Source organism: Gopherus evgoodei, chromosome 8 (genome assembly GCF_007399415.2).
Source record: "Gopherus evgoodei ecotype Sinaloan lineage chromosome 8, rGopEvg1_v1.p, whole genome shotgun sequence".
Lineage (NCBI taxonomy): Eukaryota > Metazoa > Chordata > Testudines > Testudinidae > Gopherus > Gopherus evgoodei.
The window spans coordinates 15,789,154-15,809,929 of NC_044329.1; the positions used below are offsets into that span (position 1 = coordinate 15,789,154).

General features: G+C 40.8%; 1 protein-coding gene across 4 annotated transcripts in view; it reads right to left on the reverse strand.

Annotated features, from left to right (window-relative positions):
* Positions 1-20,776, reverse strand: part of AFF4 (AF4/FMR2 family member 4) — a 79,804-nt gene that overhangs the window by 37,671 nt on the left and 21,357 nt on the right. For 2 of the 4 annotated variants that reach the window (XM_030574122.1, XM_030574121.1), the window contains 5 exons: positions 10,888-10,981; positions 10,266-10,392; positions 5,124-5,918; positions 3,600-3,644; positions 2,881-2,967 (listed from right to left, as the gene is read on the reverse strand). In XM_030574122.1, coding sequence (XP_030429982.1) covers positions 2,881-2,967; positions 3,600-3,644; positions 5,124-5,918; positions 10,266-10,388 — 1,050 coding nt within the window. In that variant the 5' untranslated portion in view covers positions 10,389-10,392; positions 10,888-10,981. The remainder of the gene's footprint in view (positions 1-2,880; positions 2,968-3,599; positions 3,645-5,123; positions 5,919-10,265; positions 10,393-10,887; positions 10,982-20,776) is intronic. The other 2 variants (XM_030574123.1, XM_030574124.1) reach the window with 1 other exon arrangement.

Genomic DNA, 20,776 nt, shown 5'->3' on the forward strand with positions numbered 1-20,776 from the left:
ACTTACTTTATTGTTAAGAGAACTTAAGTTATTTTAAGTATTACTGCTGGGTTGCCAATTTTGTATCATGCAGCAAATTAAGCGTGGATGAAATTAGTGTGTGCAAGATTTTCAGATCTGTCATAACACTGATAAGATCAGTAATTACCAAAAGGGAATAGATAATGAAATAATGAGACTCATTTCTGGATTTGCATCAGGAAGTAAATCTAGGAATTGTTGCAGAATACTTCGTAAATTCTCAGCTCACTGGACAGCAGCAAACAAGAACATACAGTTCAAAGAGGAAAGACAAGTATAGGGCTCTGCAGGTCCCCCATGCTGCTCTCTTCAGGGAGGATGGGTCTCTGTTTGTGGGTATATATTGACAGCAGAGGCATGGAGGTGGTGTCCATGGACTGTCATGGACCTGGCCAGAGCATTTTAGAGAACCATATTAATTATTTTCACCTCAGCTCAAGGCAGCTACATTAATCTTGGAGATTACACAGAGGACAGTGCTCCCCCCTCCCAACCCCCAGAAAAAAGCAAGTGATATAAGATGTTAAGAATGAAATAGATGAACATAGAAAAACAACTTACAAAAATAAACTTCAAGTGAAATATACTTATAACTCAGCTATTCTCTATCAGGGATAGAAATGGGTCATTCAGTGGGCTCTTACTTTCCTCTGGAGTCTGCCTGTAATGCTCCAAAATATCAGCTTTCATTACAAAAAATAAGTCTAGCCCTTATGACTTTGAAGATTATTCAGTTAACATTATAAATCTTATTTGTGAAGTAACATTTGCTGAGCCTGTAAATGCTGAAAGAGTGCCAAGGGAGGAGCAGACTGCCCCAATCCATTTTCATGGTGTGTTAACTCTGGAGCAGAATGATATTGCAATGTTCTTTCACTGTTGATCACACACTAGGAACAAGAGGTATAGATGTAAGATAGAGGGATGTAAGAGCTGCACTGTCTTCTTCTAGTAATGCCTTGTTCTGGAAAGTGACACCAAGCTAACAAACATACAATTGTTATTAGTGTATGACCATTTCACTGACTCTTTAAAAATCAGTATTTGTAGTTCTACATTAATGATACCATGGGGTGAGGGGACGAAAAAGCCAACTGAGCAGAGTTAAGATAGTGCTAAGTCGGGGTGGACAAACTTTTTGGCCTGAGGGCCGCATTGGGTTTTGAAAATTCTATGGAGGGCCCGTTAGGGGAGGGGGCGTGGCCCGCCATCCCCCTCAATCCCCCTGCTTTTCGCCCTTAGATCCCCTCCCCACCTCAGACTCCTGTCCCATCCAACCCACCCTGTTCCCTTCCTGCCCCCAGAGCTCCTGCCTGCCTCCCACCACCCCAATCCAACCCCTCCTCTCATTCCTGACAGCCCCCCCAGGACCCCTGCCCCATCCAACCACCCTTTTCCTCTGTTCCCTGACTGCCCCCAGAACCTTTGCCCCTGACTGCCCCCTGCCACCCCATCCAACCCCTCCCTTCTTCCTGACTGCCCCCCTGGGACTCCTGCCCCCATTCAACCCCCATTCCCCGCCCAACCCCTATCCAAACCCACACCCCCTTACCACCACCTTGAACTCCCTTGCCCTCTATCCAACTCCCTCCCCTCCGCCTACTTACCATGCTGCCTGGAGCACCGGTGGCTGGCGGCACTACAGCCACGCTGCACAGCACAGAGCACTGGGTCAGGCCAGGCTCTGCAGCTGCGCTGCCCCAAGAGCTCGCAGCCCACCACCAAGAGCATTGCACCGGTGGTGGAACGTGCTGAGGCTGTGGGAGAGGGGGAACAGCAGGGGAGGGGCCAGGGGCTAGCCTCTCGGGCCAGGAGCTCAGGGGCTGGGCAGGAGGGTCCCACAGGCTGGATATGGCCCGCGGGCTGTAGTTTGCCCACCTCTGTTCTAAGTGCGTAACTGTGCATTTCCATATTTTATATGTCCAAATTTCTTGTAAGCTTAACCATACCTTCGCATTCCCTGCATTTGTGATGCTTGACTTTGGGGATAATTACAGGATCTCTAGATGCTTTGAAGTTACTGACACGTATTCAACCTTAATGCCAATTTAATGTAGTTTTCATCTGGAAATTCTCTTTTATTTTCTTTTTAATTAAATATGTTACAAGTAAACACTAAAAGAGAATGTTACTATGTGATATTTCCAATGATCTGAAGATATGTACTATCAACTTATATTTTTAAGTTTTTTTTTTTTTAAACTTTCATGGCCAGATCTACCAGTACATACCCACTACACACCAGCACAAAGCAGCCAGAATGTACTGTCCAGTTTCCCCTCTCCCTCTTAATCCTACCCACATTCTCATGCGCATGCACACACACCAGTTTTCCCTTCCTTCCTTTCAAACTGAACAGATCTGGGTACTTTTTTAAAAGAACCTTTTAAGATCAATGGTCATGACAACAAAGCTCTTCATAACAAAGTTTCTTCTTCAGCCCCTGCTGATGGAAAACATTATTTACAGAAAAATTAATGAAGAACTGCTCTTTCGAAATGGCTATCATTTCCTATTGTTCTCAATGGGACTGAAGCCACAGCAGCCAGATCCTGAAAGGAACAAAACTGAGAGGCAGTAAGATATAGCAGTTGAGTGAATGCAGATGGGGAAAGAACAGAATTGTGCTCTTTACAGGGCTATCATGGGTACTGCTGCAAAGCCAGGATGGATTTTCAGACAAAGGGTTAGCATGTACTCAAATAAACCCCAAATGGCAATGCACAGTTAAATTTAACAACAAGAGCTTTAAAACTCTGCAATGCAATTCTTGATCTTTAAAAGGAGTTATTCCAGTTTTAATTTCACTCAATATTTAACTATTAAACAAATATAAAGTTAGGTTTGTCAGTCACTAACCTTAGTTGGAAAAGGAAATTTTGATGGCTCTGTTTTACATGGTGTATGAATAGCTGTCAGAGGTGGAGGCCAAGAGTGGGTCATCTCCTGTAACCAAACCAAACAGCAAAGCCATTTAACGTTAAAGGTTAAAACACATCAAAATGCCAACTTTAAAAAGCTAAGTGTGAAATATTTTTACCTATAATCATTAGATGTAAAACCCAAGATTTAATACTTATTAGGGACTAATTTGTTTTTTTCTGTTTACTATATCCATTTGACAGCATTTTGAGTATGCAGTTCCATTCTCTGCCTATATAATGAACAAACTTTTGCAGAGAAATCTGAAAATTCTTTATAAAACCATTTGTCCATGAAAATGGACACAAATACATTCAATAAAGAAAATACATAGAACTGATGAGCTGCTTTCTGTTCCTCCAAAACTTCTACCAGCAAGTTTAAAACAGATGTCAGTTTGTGTCAATACTTAATAAGAAGATCTAAGAAACTGAAGGGCACTACAGGTTTAAGGTTAACAGCAGTTGCAGCAGAAACTTGAATCCAAGGTCTTCACACATTGATGGTTTTTAGAGAGTCAGGTAGCGCGCAAGTGGCATTCTTGGGACACTGCTGATTTTCTCTCATGTGCAGGCAGGGCAAGTAACTCCATTTTCCCTCTTTAGCAGTGTTTATTTAATGAATAAAGTCAAGAACCGGAAGAACAGACAACTTACTTTTAGAATTTCATCCACACAGGTCACGTCACCAGATGCTGATGCCTATGAATCAAAGTTCAGGATTAACTATTACATTTACACCTCTTAAGGCTTCTCCCCCCTGCCCCTTAACACATCGGATTCAAAGTTACACTTGTTTGTGGCCCAAGTCCTGATGATATTCATCCAGAATCAGTGAGAGAAGCAGCACTGCTAGACTAACGAACCAGCAATAGTTTTAGGATCACATATCTCCCAAAACTCATATAGCACTGGCACACACAGATATAATATCTTAAATATCATGTTATTCTAATCCCTTACCTGTATTCCTAACTTAAATGTTAACATGATTTTAACAAGCCAGTATCTTACAAACATCTGAAAGTTTGGCTTTACATATTTTTTAAACTATAAGTTCATGAGGCAAGTCACTGGCCACTATCCGAACTCAAGTTCTCTCGTTAACTGCATTATTAATTAGAGCGTAATAAGGGCTACTTACACTTTTGTACTTGAATAATTCCCTGTACCTCTGTCCTAATACATGTGGGGGCGGGAGGAGAGCTGCAATACTGCTTGTCAGTGTAAAATATAAAATTACTCACATTTGTGAATACTTGGCATAGATGACTTTCCTTACGCATGATTTGTAATCATGGCCATTATTTTTCTACAGTTTATTTAGCCATTTATTTGGGATATCTAAAAGACTCCTAGCTACGCCTCTACCCCAATATAACACAACCCGATATAACATGAATTCGAATGTAACGCAGTAAAGCAGTGCTCGGGGGGCGGGGGGAAGGGAGGGGCTGTGCGCTCTGGTAGATCAAAGCAAGTTCAATACAATGCAGTAAGATTGTTTGGCTCCCGAGGACAGCATTATATTGGAGTAGAGATGTATTGCTATTCAAGTGGCTAAGAGGAGATGCAATAGTATCTTATTAAAATAATTTTAAACTACATTGATCCCCGGTATGGCTGTGCAGATGTAGGCAACCTATATTCAATACTCCAAGAGTAGCTAAACCACTAAAACATGTTTAAGCTAAATATGCCCTATACAGAGAAGAAAAATATTGCTTATATTACATTGTTTTTAGAAAATTGTAGGGATAGTATGCACAACAATTACTACATTTCAAAAGATAATTTGGTTTATGCCACAATCAAACATAACAGAGTAAAATCCATTACATATGACTTATCAGAAACAACCAGAGACCATAAAAGCTCCAACATGATATGCAATTATGTAAAAACCATGACATGCACATTGGGGATGTAGAAGGAAAAACAAAATTCTTCTTAAAAGAAGAAAGAAAAATGTGTGACTTCCCTGACTGACAAACTACAAAGTTGCTTCACTTTCCAATGGGAAGTCCTGTATTTTTATAGTAAGTTAATGGAAGCCATATAGGCTGGGATTTTAAATGGAGCCTATAGAAATTAGGCACCCAACTCCTATAAGCACCTCTGAAAATCCCAGCCATTGATGCTGAAAAAAGATAAAAACCCCAAAATTTAATACCAACTTACATCCAGTGGTTGAGAAGGTATTTTAAGCTTAGTTAGATGTGCTTTGCTGCTAGGCTTCAGCTCACTCATGCTGTTGCTATGAGTTTGACTACTGTAGTGTTCAGAGGACAACTTTGGCTCCATAGACTCCTGTCCATCCATGGGCCTTACATAGGCAGTGGGCTTCTGCAACATTGAATTGGACTTGGACATTAGTGAAGGAGGAAAAGACTGGTTAGAGTGCTGTCCACTTGAAAATGAAGGTATGCGAGAAGGTGAGTCCCAGTTGGCATCAGGATCCCGTGGAGATTTTGAGCGCTGATGTTCCTTGCTATGATGATCACTTCCATGAGACCTGGAATGGCTGGAGCTCAATGAAGAAACAGCAGGTGGTTTTCCAGGGCTGGAAGAACGGGATTTAGAGTGTTCTGATCCATGCTGGCTTTTTTTGCGGCTGCTGCTACTACCACCATACGAGTCACGGTCATGCCTCTGGCCACTGCTGCTAGTGTTATTGCCACTGCTCCGCTGACTACTGTGCCCTGTTTGTAAACCTGAGGACCGTTTCTGCGATTGGGAGGAAGTGCTAGGTGCTGGTCCTACAGGAGTCCATTTGCTGCTCTGATGAGAGCTGGTACTGTGTCTCTGTTCACCAAAGAAACTTTGGTTTGATTTTTCATCTGGCGTTGATGGCACTGTTGGTTTGGGAATACCAACAAGCTTTTGTAGAGATCTGTCTCCTATAAGATCCTTCATTTCATCGTAATTTCCAAGCATGCTCTGAATACGGTTAGACAGTTGATCTTCTTTGCTGGTCTGTGCAAAGTATAACAAATATAAGATTAAAAATACATTTAAGTAGTATTTTTAAAATGAGATTCCTAAATCTGAACTATACACAACTTGGCTTACGTAAGCTGACTTGACACAAAACTAGAGTAGTAAACCCAAACTTCAGAATTAAGAACTTAAGTTAGCATCCAAGTCTATTTTGTGTGCCACCCCAGTTTCATCTCCTGTTCTTAATATTTTAATCCCTTTCAATTTAAATAATTTATTAAGTTTAATATATAAGTAGTAATAAATGGACTCTCCATACCAGTTTAAAGCAGGAAGAGGCTGAGATTTTTCAGTGTTATCAAATGGAGCTAGATACTCAGCTCCTATTGGTGACTGAGAATCCCAATGAAAATTTTTAGAGAAGTACTAAAGTTATTCTCCTAATTAATACACAAAGAACTATGTAGTTATTATTCCCTTCTCATTTCTAAAGCTAGTCATCTTATTTTTAAGATTTCACTCATCCTTTTAAATTATTTGATCTTTACTCTCTCCCCCGTCTGTCTTCAAACTATACATATTTTATTCCTAAAGGCTGAAAATCCCACAGAGTAAAAGACCATTTGGCTGTGCACCACTAAGAAGCAGCCTTCAGTGGGCTAATATAACTAATAGCATAGCCATAAAGCTTGATCAAGTTTAACATTAAATGCAGCTTCCTATTACCAGAAAATGGTTGCTAGATTACAGATATTAGTTTATGAAATATCATGGACTGAGTGCAGGGGAAAAAATGTAAATATTGTAATGGTAGAATCTTCCACACAAACCAAGATCTATCAAAAGTAGACAAGACAACCGACTGGCTAGAGAGTCAAGGAGAAAATTTTGCCTAATGTGTTAGAAACAATTAGAGATTGGCATAAACAAAACCAACCTTATCTATTAATATGAGGCCAGTTCAGCTGTTTTATATAACGACTGTTCAACTGCCAGATAGGTAAGATGAGCTATTATATGCCATTTTCGATATTCAGTGTCCCCTTCCACACAGTCTTCCAAATCCCTCACTGAGCCAAGATCTTTCCATATAGTTGCTGGCTTTAAATCTCACATAGTAGCCACCATTCTTTCAGCAGAGGATGGACTGTGGCTGCCTGCCTCTAGACATTAATAACAGACATCCTCACTGGCACAGCAGGTACAGAGAAAAAAAAAATAGATAGATTATATATATATATATATATATATATATATATATATATATATATATATATATATATATATATATATATATATATATATATATATATATATATATATATATATATATATATATATATATATATATATATATAATCTATCAACTAGGCCACCCTGTAGAGGCCCATGCACACTTATTTTGATAGCTTGTGGAGAAATGGTCCACGTTTAAGGAAATAAGAAGACAACAGTTAGAAAGAAAAATGTAATGGAAAGGTTTAAAGAGCCTTAATGGCACAGTTCCTTTTGAATTCTACTATAATTCTATGGTAATACAAAATTATTTTTCCTTTAGCCATAGAAACTAGGTAGGTGGTTCAAAAGAATGTTTTGTTCAAAGCCCTAAGCTATGATCACAAAATTCTTATAGAAGAGAGTTGTGAGGAAGTATTGCTGGCCACACAAAAATGGCACTGGCACTTTTAAGGAAAGAATCTAATTATTATTTATGCAGTTCTTACTTATTCACTTCTCAGTTTGGATAAGGAAAACGAACCACGTATTTAACTAGTTTTGGTAGTCAGTTTCTAGTCAACTCCACTCATGCTCTAGCACAATTTTGCAGTACTCATTTGTGAACACAGTAGTGGACGTTTTGTTTAAGTATCTTTCTAGTAGAACTCTTTCTAGAACCTGGGCCAAAGTTTGGCTGTGTTTATCAAAGACATGAGTTCTATACAGTATAGCTAATTAGGCTGGTGATGAACAATGGTACCAGTGATATTACTCCTGGGGGAATTCTGGGTCACTGCGTGTGTGCAGAATTCATGTCTCCTGCAGATTTCTTTGCTTCCCTGCAGAAAAATGACACTCTGACAGGGAACCAAAGGGAAGCTGCAAAAGCAGTCATGCACCACTCCCTAGCTGCACAGGTACATCACTTCAGACAACCGGAGGAGGCGGCAGAGAGGTAAATCACCGCAGGACTGGGGATACCCCAGCCAGTGGTTCCTACCCTGAGCTGGGATCAGCTGATAGTCTCAGCTGGGCTGGAGGCAGAAGAGGACAGGACTTTCTCTTCCCCTACAAGGAGTGGCTGGGGCTGTGTCAGACCCAACCCCAGCTGCAGAAAGCTCAGCATCCTCCCCTGCTTCCTGCCCCCATCGCTCCTCAGCTGCAGGGGGAGCAGTCACTGTATGGGGAGCTGCTCTTGAATCGGCCTAACCCCCGTGCATACGGACCTCTCATATCCAGACACCCCCACCAAGCCTCACCCCATACACCCAGAACCCCCCTATCCTTTCATACCTCAACCCCTGCATCTGGAGCCTCTTCCACCCAAACCCCCTGCCTCCAGCCCCTACCCCTGCACCCAGACCACCCCCCACTGAGCTCCCTGCACTTAAACCCCCGCCACCATCCTGGGCCCCCAAATTCAGATCCCCAGGCCACTGACCCCCCCTCCCCACCAAGCACCATTCCTCCACAACCAGATCCCTCCACTGAGCTCCAAACACTTTCACCTTGAAGTCCCTGCAGAGTCCCATTGCCCCTGCACCCGGAAACACCTCCCCATACACACCACCAAAAAAAGCCTCTATGCATCCAGATCCCCCACACACCTAAGCCCTTCACTGAGTTGCCTGCACCCAGATTGTCCCACACAGAATCCTCTCACCCTGCAACTAGATCCCTCCCCCCCCCGAGCCTCTCCACACTTGGATCGTGCCTGATTGAGCCTGCTTCCCCACACCTGGTGCACCTTGTGCAGAGGGGCAGGGCCCCGGGGTGTTTCTGGGGCAGGCCCAGGCCTTGTCCTGTGTCAGGGTCAGGTGCAGCCTCATCATCTAGTCTATGAGGAGGCTGCAGGGTGATCTCCCACCTTCAGGCAGCCAGTGGCCTTTGCTCCCCACTGCCATGCTGGAGCCTCTGCATTTATTTATTGACAAATAAAACCGGCAGAGTTTTAAAATATGATGTTCAGAATTTTTAATTTTTTCACACAGAATGCCTTCAGGAGTATAGTATTTGAGGTTCTTAATACCATCAGTAGACTAGAAAGCAGGGGTTCAAAAAAAGCAATCCCTGAACTAATCTTTCAGACTGAGGCTATTTCTCTAATAGCCCTTAAGTGATTTTTAAGGCCAGTCTGCCCTAAAAAGGTTATACTGGTAGAATTATGTCAGTTAAGAGTGTGATTTTTGTTTTTATTGATACAGTTTCACTGGTCCAAGCCCTAACATGCAGTTATACCAATTCTGTTTACCAAACTGGAATAAGCACTTCTCTGCCAGTATAACTATGTCCATACTAGGAGGCGTAACCACTTTAACTATAACAGTAACATTAAAGCAGCAAAAAACTTTCTTGTTTAATACAGACAAGACCCAAGTCTCATTCCCTCACTTACCAGAGGAGAGTACATTGAAAGATTTTTTTTTAAAAAAGGTTCTTGAATAATAAAGAATTAAAATAATGGATGTCATTATCTTACCCTTCCAAAATCAGTTTCTGCCTCAGGCACATAAATATTGTTCATCTACAGGTGTGAGTGTGGCCTAAATAGATCCTTGGGAGACAATCTAGTGTGGGTTTAAAGTCATGGGTAGAGACTTTAAATAACTCGTAAAGAAAAAAGTTACACCAAACCCTGAATTACTCTCACAACAGTCAATTAATTTTAAGGAACCTGGCTATATTAAATGGTAATAACCCCAGGCTATTAAGCAGTTTTGTATTTAAAAAAATCAACCTGCTAGTCAAACTTCCTGTTCCTGGGTTTACCTGTAGCTAGTACTGTGGATGAAGGTTAGTATGCTAAACAATAAGCATTTAAAACAAAAAAAAGCTAGCCACCATAACAGACTTGACCAGCATTTGAAATGTTTTGGGTGGCTAGAACAAATTCAGAAGGAAACTGAAAAGTTAGCTGAAGTTTCATTATCCTTTTCAGCACATCCTTTCAAATAAAGCAGTGTCTTTATTCTGCAGTGATATTTTGAGCATCTATTAGTCCTGCTACCTAGTAACCATCCATCCTCACATTCAAGCCCTGCTTCTTATCACTGTCACAAGAACTGTCCACTAGAAAAATTCACGTAAAAAAGTCTAGAAACCAAATAATTAAAAATATGGCTTTCGCTACATGGAACTGTATTTTTAATAATAGCATAAACTCACAACTTTATATGGTTCAGCAAAGAGAGGAGAGTTAGGTGGAAAGACTTCTTCGCCCTGTTGAATTTCTTGATTTCGCCTTTCCCTTTCTTTCATACGCAGCACATTCCGGTCTTCACGGTTCATGTTGCTATGAACAAAAACATAATTTCTGATCACAGAAAGGAAGTGAGGAATGAAAGTGAACAGAGCTAGTTCCATTATATGCAGTTTGCCAACAGAATGGTTCAATTGAAGAATCCCCTTATGACAGCAGGAGATATCCAAAACTGAACAGAAGTTTAATTAAAAACAGCTGGCATCTGTAGTTGCTATAACCTGCAGTCAGCAACTAGCTTATCTGTAAAACTGGTAGAGCTTAGGCAATGATCAAAAATAGAAAAATTCACACAGAATCCATACATGAACGAACCCCTACTCCTCCAAACCATTTCACCTGCATAATTAATTTAAGTTAGAATAGGCTGGTTTAAAAAAAGTAGTATGGATTTGCCATTGACTGTAAAAAGCTTCCACCACTTTTTCCTTTTAATATCCCCTGACTGTTTCGCCCATTCAGTATACAACCCCCACCCATACTCCATCCCTTCCCGTGTCCAATGCTTGGCCTCTACTTTTGCTCTACCTTATTTTGCTTTGTTTTTGTCCCCAACACAGCTTCTTTGGTGTCCATCCTCTATCGTAGTTAGACCTCAGCTTTGCTCTTGTTTCTAGGTTCCCTAAAAAACGACATTTCTGCTCTAAATACATATTTCAGCAAACACCTCAGTTACAGCAATATTGCAGCCTTGTCCACTGTCCTGTCATACAGTCAGTAACCACTGATCAGTATGGGTTAAGAAACTGGAAATTTCTCTTTAAGAAAAGTTTACTGAAATCTAACTTAGGAGATGTCTGCTTCAACTGACACATTTCTTTAATTATAAGCACTAAGGCCAAATTAAAAAAAAAGGATGTCTAAAAAGTGTCTCTTTGAACTTGAGAAAGCATAAAGAAATTAATTAGGGAAACAAGACTGAATAAGATGGCATTAGTAATGGTGTTTGTGTGTACTATTCTACAAAAGTCATAAGTGTAAATTAACATTCAGTTATTTATGGACCACCAGATATGCAAGGTGTTTTACACAAAGAAGAAATTAGTGGTCTCTGAAAGATGCTACAGTCTAAAGATCAAACAAAATAAAAAGTTAAATAATGGTCTCTTGAAATAATGTGAGTTTAGACAACTGCCCAATTATTTTCAAAACGTTTGCTGAAGTATTCCATTTTAAATCTACATGATAAAACAGTTACTCTATTCTAAATAAATTAGTAGTCTTCAATTTTTATTACTCAGCCTTTTAAATATTTACTTTAGCTTACTTTCACTGCAATTTTTCTCTGTATTTAGCTTCATTCGGATTGTCTCAGTCTATGTTAGTATAAAGAACTTTAAGAGATACTGAAGTAGAGGATTAGGGCCAAAATACAATTTTAAGCTTGATTAGTGGAAACATTCAAGTTAAAAAGAAAATTGACAGATTTTGGTTGTACTTAAGTATTTCCCAGCAGTGTCTACAATGCAAACAGAATAAGAGCGTGTGCCCATTCAGACCATGTCTTGATGGGCAAAAACAATATTTCTTAATTGTAGTAGCTTAACACCAGGCTACAAAATTGTCAGCTAGAAAACCTTTGAATGTACTACTCTGCATCTTCAGGAATGTTAACATGAACAAAAAGTCCTGATAAAATGACTGAAAGCCATTCAGCTTCTGTTCAAGACTGAGCCCTATAAAAACTGGCAGCTGGAAAATGAAACTGACTGGTTCACTTTGATTGTCCAAACTGAACAGCAAAAAATACACTAAATTTTCTTAAAATGGCTACTAATTTAAGGTTTTTGTGACAAAGGAAAGATAAGGGATTCTTAAATTTAAAAAAGACAATACACATGATACACGAAACCTGGACAATTCATTTCAACTTGATCATGGACATAGAATTGAGAGATAAGATCCTTCCCTGGGCTAGTATTCTGTCTTCCTATAAAAAGTACTGAAAGAAAAAGACATTATAGACAACACAAATCTCAGATTTAATTATACAGACTGTTCAGTTAAAAGACACCTAGAACAGCTGCATTTAACGTCTGTGCCTGTTGACTATAAGATGTAAAATTGATTAATCCTTTCGGCTTTACTTTTTGTTGCTTATCCTAGAATACTTTATCCATATGGGTAATCTAGGCACACCTAGAAGACATTCAATTACTACAGTTTAGAAGCATCTAAAGTTTAATTAACATTTAAGCAGACTTAACACCTATTTGCAGCTATTTAAAAATATGGTGTAGTGTTCATAATGTAATAATGAGGGAAAAAATTGATCAGCAATAACTTTTACAAATGAAGATCGGAGCACCTTTCAACCTTACATTAATAATAAGGACTATCCACACTAAGTAACGGAAATAGTCTTTTACTGCACTGAGGGACTGCAATGTGTGCAACAACTTCACGTGAAAAGACAGTAAAGATGGAAATCTTGGTTTGGGAACTGAGTTCAGTCAGGGGCAACACTGGAGTTAAACTGGCTCTCTCAGCTCACACTACTAAATCTATGGAGAACAGGTAACTAGAAATATTAGACAAGCTATCTGAATTTCTCCCTTCCGCTAACTCCCATCTTAAACATTATAGTAAAAGAAAAATTTCTTCACAGGTGGTGGATTAGGATTGTATTTGTTTCATTGAAGCCAATAGTTTAAAAGAGATTCAAAAATCAGATAAAATCTTCAGCGCTTCCAGTGAATAACAGCCATTAAAATCATTACAAGTTTGCATACTGGCATTATGTTAATAGATTAAACTAATGGGCTGTTGGTTTGGTGGATTTTCATAATTATGTAAGTTATCTCAGCTCCCTGTTGAACAATGGGCAGGCACTATACAGCTACAAGATGGTCACCTGAGGGCTTGTCTACATCAGAAAGTTGCAGCGCTGGTGAGGGAGTTACAGCGCTGCAACTTTGAGAGTGTCCACATCTGCAGGGCATCACCAGCGCTGCAACTCCCTGTTTGCAGCGCTGGCCGTACTCCCGTTTTGTCTCGGGTGTAGAGGATCCAGCGCTGGTAATGCAATGTAGACACTCACCAGCGCTTTTCTTGACCTCCGTGGAAGGAGGAAGCCTCTGGTAATCAAGCTGGTTTCCTTTCCCGGTTTGCTCTCTCGGTCCCGGAGCCAGCCAGCAAACCGCGGGGAAGGAGACCTGCTTGCTCGGGGTTCCAGGACCGAGAGAGCAAACCGGGAACGCCGCGGTTTGCTCTCTCGGTCCCGGAGCCAGCCAGCAAACCGCGGGGAAGGAGACCTGCTTGCTCGGGGTTCCGGGACCGAGAGAGCAAACCGGGAACGCCGCGGTTTGCTCTCTCGGTCCCGGAGCCAGCCAGCAAACCGCGGGGAAGGAGACCTGCTTGCTCGGGGTTCCGGGACCGAGAGAGCAAACCGGGGCGAAGCTGGTTTCCTTTCCCGGTTTGCTCTCTCGGTCCCGGAACCCCGAGCAAGCAGGTCTCCTTCCCCGCGGTTTGCTGGCTGGCTCCAAGACCGAGAGAGCAAACCGCGGCGTTCCCGGTTTGCTCTCTCGGTCCCGGAACCCCGAGCAAGCAGGTCTCCTTCCCCGCGGTTTGCTGGCTGGCTCCAAGACCGAGAGAGCAAACCGCGGCGTTCCCGGTTTGCTCTCTCGGTCCCGGAACCCCGAGCAAGCAGGTCTCCTTCCCCGCGGTTTGCTGGCTGGCTCCGGGACCGAGAGAGCAAACCGCGGCGAAGCTGGTTTCCTTTCCCGGTTTGCTCTCTCGGTCCCGGAACCCCCCTTGAAGCCGCCCAACAGCGCTGCAGTGTGGCCACATCTAACACCACTTGCAGCGCTGGTTGCTGTAAGTGTGGCCACTCTGCAGCGCTGGCCCTATACAGCTGTACTAATACAGCTGTAACAACCAGCGCTGCAAAATTTTAGATGTAGACATGGCCTGAGAAACAGATGCAGGTCTATGCTCAAACAAAACTAGCAAGATGCAAAGGGTACTTTAAAAAGCAAATGACAAAAGGTATGTCTATTAAAATCAGTACTGCTACTAATTAGTTTTGCAAACTCCTTTAAGTTAAGGCTTTTACAGCCAAATTATAATTCTCAGTTAATTTTTTTTAATTAGTTAAAAACTATAACTGACTTTCATCAAAATTAAATATTCTACACAGTTGGTTCATTAAGTTTATAACAACCAAAAGTGATTCTCCTATGCTCTGATCCTCTTTCCCTAGTTCCAATGTCAAAATGCAAGAACTGGAGCACACACGAAAACCTGGGGAGAGGGGAAGGGTGTCTCACTAAGAAAGCACATTAATAGTCAGACATCACATGAAACCCAAAATAACCACTGACTAAATACTGAATTCATCTGTGTCCAGTTGTTGGGTTTGGATTTTATGTTTAAAAAAAACTGTTTTAAGCCAAAACCTATTACCAGCTGATCTTTATCTAAAAGATATCCTTATTGCCACTTCACCCCACCCTCTCACTCAACATCTTATCTCTCATTTTCACAGTCCTCCTTAGTTTGACATGGGTATGTCTTCACTGCAGTTATTCCAGGTGATTGTAAACCAGGGTGTGAGTACACGTTAGCCTAGTCTGGGCCTGAGCAGTTACACTGCAAAGCACTACCCAAGTTACTATGTTTTTACTGGTACAGCACTCCCCCCTCCGTCTCTTGTTAGGACTTCTGAGAGAATATCCCATGGTTCTATGCAATGCAGTAAGCTGAGCTGCCCAATGAATTGTGGGAGAATGTGGTGTCTTCTGGGCACACAAGGGGAACCATGGACAGTCACTGCCTGACTATCACCACACAAGTATTTTAGCCTGCATCCTTACTGCACAGTGAGCAGGTTACCAGCCTAAGTGAAAGCCCCCAGGTTCTAACTCACAACCCCTCACAGGCTAGCTAGCTGTGCTGAAAGCATCACTAAACTCAAAAGCAGTGGTTCTCAAACTTTTGTACCGGTGACCTCATTTGTACTGGTGATCCCTACTGGTGACAGCAAGCCTCTGATTGTGACCCCCTCTTATAAATTAAAAAGATTATAAATGATGGCGGTGAAGTGGAGTTTGGGGTGGAGGCTGACAGCTCGCAACCCCTGTGTAATAACCTCATGACCCCGTGAGGGGTCAGAGCCCCCCAGTTTGAGAACCCCAGGTAAGAGGTTTGAGTGTGTAGATGGGAAGGGAAATTAGGGCAATACCTGTTAAACAGTTCAGAGTAACACTGTAGTGAAGACATATCCTAAGGCCTGGGCTACACTAGCATGGGGTTTCGAACTAAGATACACAACTTCAGTTATGCTATTCGCATAGCTGAAGTCAAAGTATCTTAGTTCGACTTAGCCGGCCGTCCTCACGGCGGCGATTCGACTGGCGCAGCTCCCCCGTTGACGCCGCTTACTCCTCCTGCCGAGGTGGAGTACAGGTGTCGATTAACAGATCGATTTATCACATCCAGACGAGACGCGATAAATCGATCCCTAATACATCGAACACTACCTGCCAATCCAGCGGGTAGTATAGACATACCTTAAGAAAAGCCAAATCAACGGAGGCAATGCAACTGTCACAAGAAGATGGACTTATTTCACAAAGCTATGGCTACAGTGATATCATTAAGTTACCACAGTGGTATCTGAGGTTCCAGAGTTCTCCCCTGTACTATTAATTAAATGCAGAAACAACTGTGATAACGGAGTATCTCGCTCTTGTCGGTAGAACAAGGTGGTACGGTAATATCTTTTACTGGACCAACTTCTGTTGGTGACAGATATTTCAAGCTACACATAGAGCTCTTCCTCAGGTCTATAAAAAATACTTAGTGTCACAGCTAGATACAAGGTCAAACAGAAAATGTTCTAACTACTTATGCTAAATTACAGTATCTATTTGACCTGGTACTTAGCTGTGACACTATCTTTTATAGACCTGAGGAAGAGCTCTGTGTAGCTTGAAAGCTTCTCTCTCACTCCAACACAGTTGGTCAAATAAAAGATATTACTTCATCCCCTTGTTTCTTTAGTATCCTGCAACCCACACAGCTACAACTCTGGACACAACAAACTGACTTTCTAGATTTGTTATCTCTGTATGCTCAAACTTTCCTCTAAATTCAACTTAAAATACAAGGACAAAATTATAAAATCATCATGAGAATGGTGAAGCGAGGGTTACTTAAATCCCTGCTGCCATGTTATAAAGAGAACCATTTCCTCTTATATCAGTACTTAAGAAATGTCTCTAGTATAGTTTCTCATACAATACTAGAGACAATAGTAAGGAGGCAGAGTACACACTTATTCTGAAAAGGTCTGGCATTTATTCTTTTCACTGGCTCATGGTGCACCAACTAAAGACAGCTATGCAAACCAAGTCAGAGTAACCCGCTGAGTCTCAAGTGGTGCAAAGTCTTGGAGGCTTTCATCTTTCACTAAATCATGAACAGCTGTTTTTATTAACCACATATTTTAAATCTGACAGGAATAAAGCGAAGACAAGGAAGTAGGCACCCTTTCCACCGAAGTATTACTGGCAACATGGTGAAAGGCAATGGATCACTTGATTACCTGTTCTGTTCATTCCCTCTGGGGCACCTGGCCTTGGCCACCGTCAGAAGACAGGATACTGAGCTAGATGGACCTTTAGTCTGACCCAGTAGGGCTGTTCTTATGAAAGACATCAAGATAAAGAAATCTCTTTTTAAGCGCATGTCTAGGTATAGGCTTAACATCCTCTCTTCTCACCATGTCTCCCTCTACTAAAAAAATCACAGAAATCAAAAAGTTCATTAATTCAGAACCCTTCCCTTCATAAGTTCATCACATTCCCTCACTGACAGCTGCATTGCTCAGTTTTCTTAGACCCATTAACGTAGCAATCAAAGACACAGCTGCCAAAACTGGGTGCTCAAGTAATTCCACACCCAACATTCCATACAGAAAGATAGTCTCAACTCCAACTTTTCAATGAGGCATTATTGGGTCTTTAAAGCATGTCTACAACTCTTTTGCCTTGTATCCTCCAAAAGTACTCATTTGCACTCAAGGGTTTCTTTTTCTAAAACTGGTTTCATAAAGCAAGAGATGAAGCAATAGCCATTCATTTATTCAGTGCTGTGATGAAACAACAAAGTCTGGTTTGACAACATTTAGCCATGAACGATAAACAGTCTTCAGAGAAAATACACATACAGTATCTAGCTCTTCATATTAGACACACCCAGTTTCACCAACTATATTAGACATTTTTCACTATATTTCAAACAGAAAAGTAGAAAATTCTGTCCTCTTTCTCAATATTCAAGATGTAGAACGACACCCTAGAATCCTGTAGTTTACACGTTAGAGGCCCACTTTGTTTTCACAAATTATTTACAAAGACATAGGAAAAAACCCACAAAAAACTGGAATCCTTTTTGTATTTCATTGACAGCCCAGCAGATTAATGATCACATGTGCTCCCTTGGCTTAATACTGGAAGTGTAGCAACTTACTACAAAACTTGCCACCAAGTTCTTTGCACAGGCTAAAATGCTACAATGTATCAGCTTGCAACGTAAGTGCTCCCACACTGAAGAACCTAAAAGATCTGCAAAACCCATAAAAGAGGATTATATTCTAGAGTAGTCAGGATAAGAGTTCTACAAATGCTACACAATACTGATAGCCAAGAGCTGTACTAATCTGCCGTCACAGGGTATGTCTACACTGCAATTAGACACCTATGGCTGGCCTATGCCACCTGACTTGGGCTATGGGGCTGTTTAATTGCGATTTAGATGTTCAAGCTTGGGCAGGGTCCTAGAGCCCAGGCCTACATGTCTACACCACAATTAAACAGCCCCTTAGCCAGAATCAACCTGCATGGGTCATCTGCAGATTTTTAACTGCAATGTAGACATATCCCATGAAACCTCCTCTCCTTTCACAACCCACCAAGACAACAGTGTTTGATGGAAAGGTGATGGTGCCTTAGGTGAAGCACATCTAGTGGATGGTGCTCAACTGTAGATATCCTTCAGAGATCAAAGACTGAGCCCAACCCTGGACATTTTCAAAGAATGATGCAAATCAGCTTTTTCACAAGAGCCTCCCCCCAATAATTACGCTGAAGAACAAGCCAATGTTATTTCACAGACACAGGAGAGCGAAAGAAATAATTATCTGATGCAAAGGAGAAAAGTATGGTTTAACAGACCAGCCTAAAGCAATCTGTTTTTTTGTATTTGGCTCCTATCTACTACGGTAATGGATTCCATGAGTGAGTAAAAATGATTTTAAAAAGGTGATTGAAGTGACATCACTGCACATGACTTCATTGCACTGGAAATGCAAGGTATGCATAGGTAAACCAAAATCTTGGCAAATTACTGCAAGATGAATTCAATTAAATAGCTATTAAAGGTAACATTTAGTTTGAAGCTATTTCTTTTTTCTTGGCCAGGGAAAAAGCAGTAAGTAAAACACTCCCTTCCATTGTGAAAGGGAAGATCTACTGTACACAAAGTAGCTTTGCACAATGTAGTGTGTACAAACAGAAAACTTTATCTAAAGTACACAGAGAAGTGTTGACAGGAAATCACAGACAGAAAAGGAAGATTTTGCATCCTCTGAACCCACTCATTTTTACAGGTTGAGGGTTTTGGGGTTTTTTTTGGTTCTTTTAAATACCCATTCATATACTTTAAGTGTAAAGTTATCCCAGACATGAAGATCCTACACTTGGTTAAAAGTATTATGGTTTTCACAAATAAGATTAGTAAGAGGTTATAAAAACTGGTAACTAAAATTGCAGCAACACCAAGTAACTAAGAGCCAGAGATAAATTACACAGAACTCTGAAAATATTGTTACACATGGTTAAAGCCACAGGAAAAGTAAATCTTGCTAACTTTGCAAAGAACAAAATACCCCATTTTATTTCCACATTCCTTTCCCTCGTATTTCTTAACAAAAGGGCTGCAGTTTTCTCTAGGCTCTGATAAATGTAGAAGCTGTATTCCATGTAGGGGGGAAAAAATCTTATTTGGATTGGGATACCTCCAACTATGAGCTTTATTTGCTCTACAAGGAAGGAATTTACTATACCAAATAAGTTCTTAAGTTATAACTCAAGGATTGCAATACATTCGTGATTACACACATGCAGAGAGATTATATTCACACTTGGTCATAAGAGGACCTGAGCCCATAAATTCACTTTGATAAGGGAGAAGAAACACTTTTCTTTTTACTTAAACTCCACCTCTAACAAGGAGGGAGCTCCTCTTCCATAAATATCTTTGGGGAAAAATATTAGTGAAGCAAAATACAAGCTACTTCAGCAGCGAAATCCTGAATATAAAGGCATCTAATATTTGTTCTACATTATCCTTCAAGTGAAAGGAACTAAAACTGTATGTTCCACCATGAGATTGGCATATAATAAAGAAAGAGTTGGAGGCAAACACACTGATCAACATGTTGCGATCTTGTCAGCACTCAAGATAAGCAGGGTTAGACCTGGTCAATATTTGAATGAGAAGCTTCCAAGGAACAACAAAGTGGTGATTCGCTGTGTGGTGATTTTCCCCCCAAGTTAACTCTGAACTAATATTCCAGAATGGTAAAAGGATATACTATAATGCTGAAGATGCTCACTTCGAGATGAGACAGAGTGGTCCTAAGCACTTTTGGCAAAGTAAAGTTTGCAGGAGCAGGGTATTCATTCTTGTGCCCTAGCCAAATTACAGTTTGGGTTATTACATCCTGCTCTGTAGTTTCAACTGGATGTGGTATTCATCACTTTCTTCCCTTAACCATTACATAGTATTACTGTGCACTAACAAACAGCTATCATTATTACCCCAGAAACCACTGCATCTCAGTGGTGGATGAAGTGATCTTTGTACATAATTTGTTATCATACAACCCATTTGTAAAGGGTTCTTGGATTATTTAGAAAAAAGTAGGCCATATAAATATAGCACTACTTTTATTAAGCCAGCAATTCAGACCTGAAATGGGTATATATTCTAACATGTTGAAGACTAGTGATATTCTAAGCAAGGATTACACTTTGACCAAACTGTAGGAAATTAAAAAACACTAAAAATTTGATTTATTTTTTTTGGGGGGGGGGAGTTAAAAAGTCAAATTATGGGGCAGTTCTAGCAACACCAGAGTTAAGGTTGCAACATGGTTTCTGTTTAAAGGCAAATTTTCAGTCTTCACCCAAAATACACATAAAAATGTTTAAAAAACTAGTATATCCATATAGAATTTATGGTGCAAATTTGAAGTAATTTGCTCCAGGGGTTCACAGTATACAGGTCACCCACCAAAATTCTTAAGATCAGAAAATTATCACCTTGTGCAGGTGCTGGGGGAGAGAGGAGGCAGCAGTGGCTCCACAAATGAATCTCACTGAGGCATCAGCTTGATACCTGGTGCCCAGTA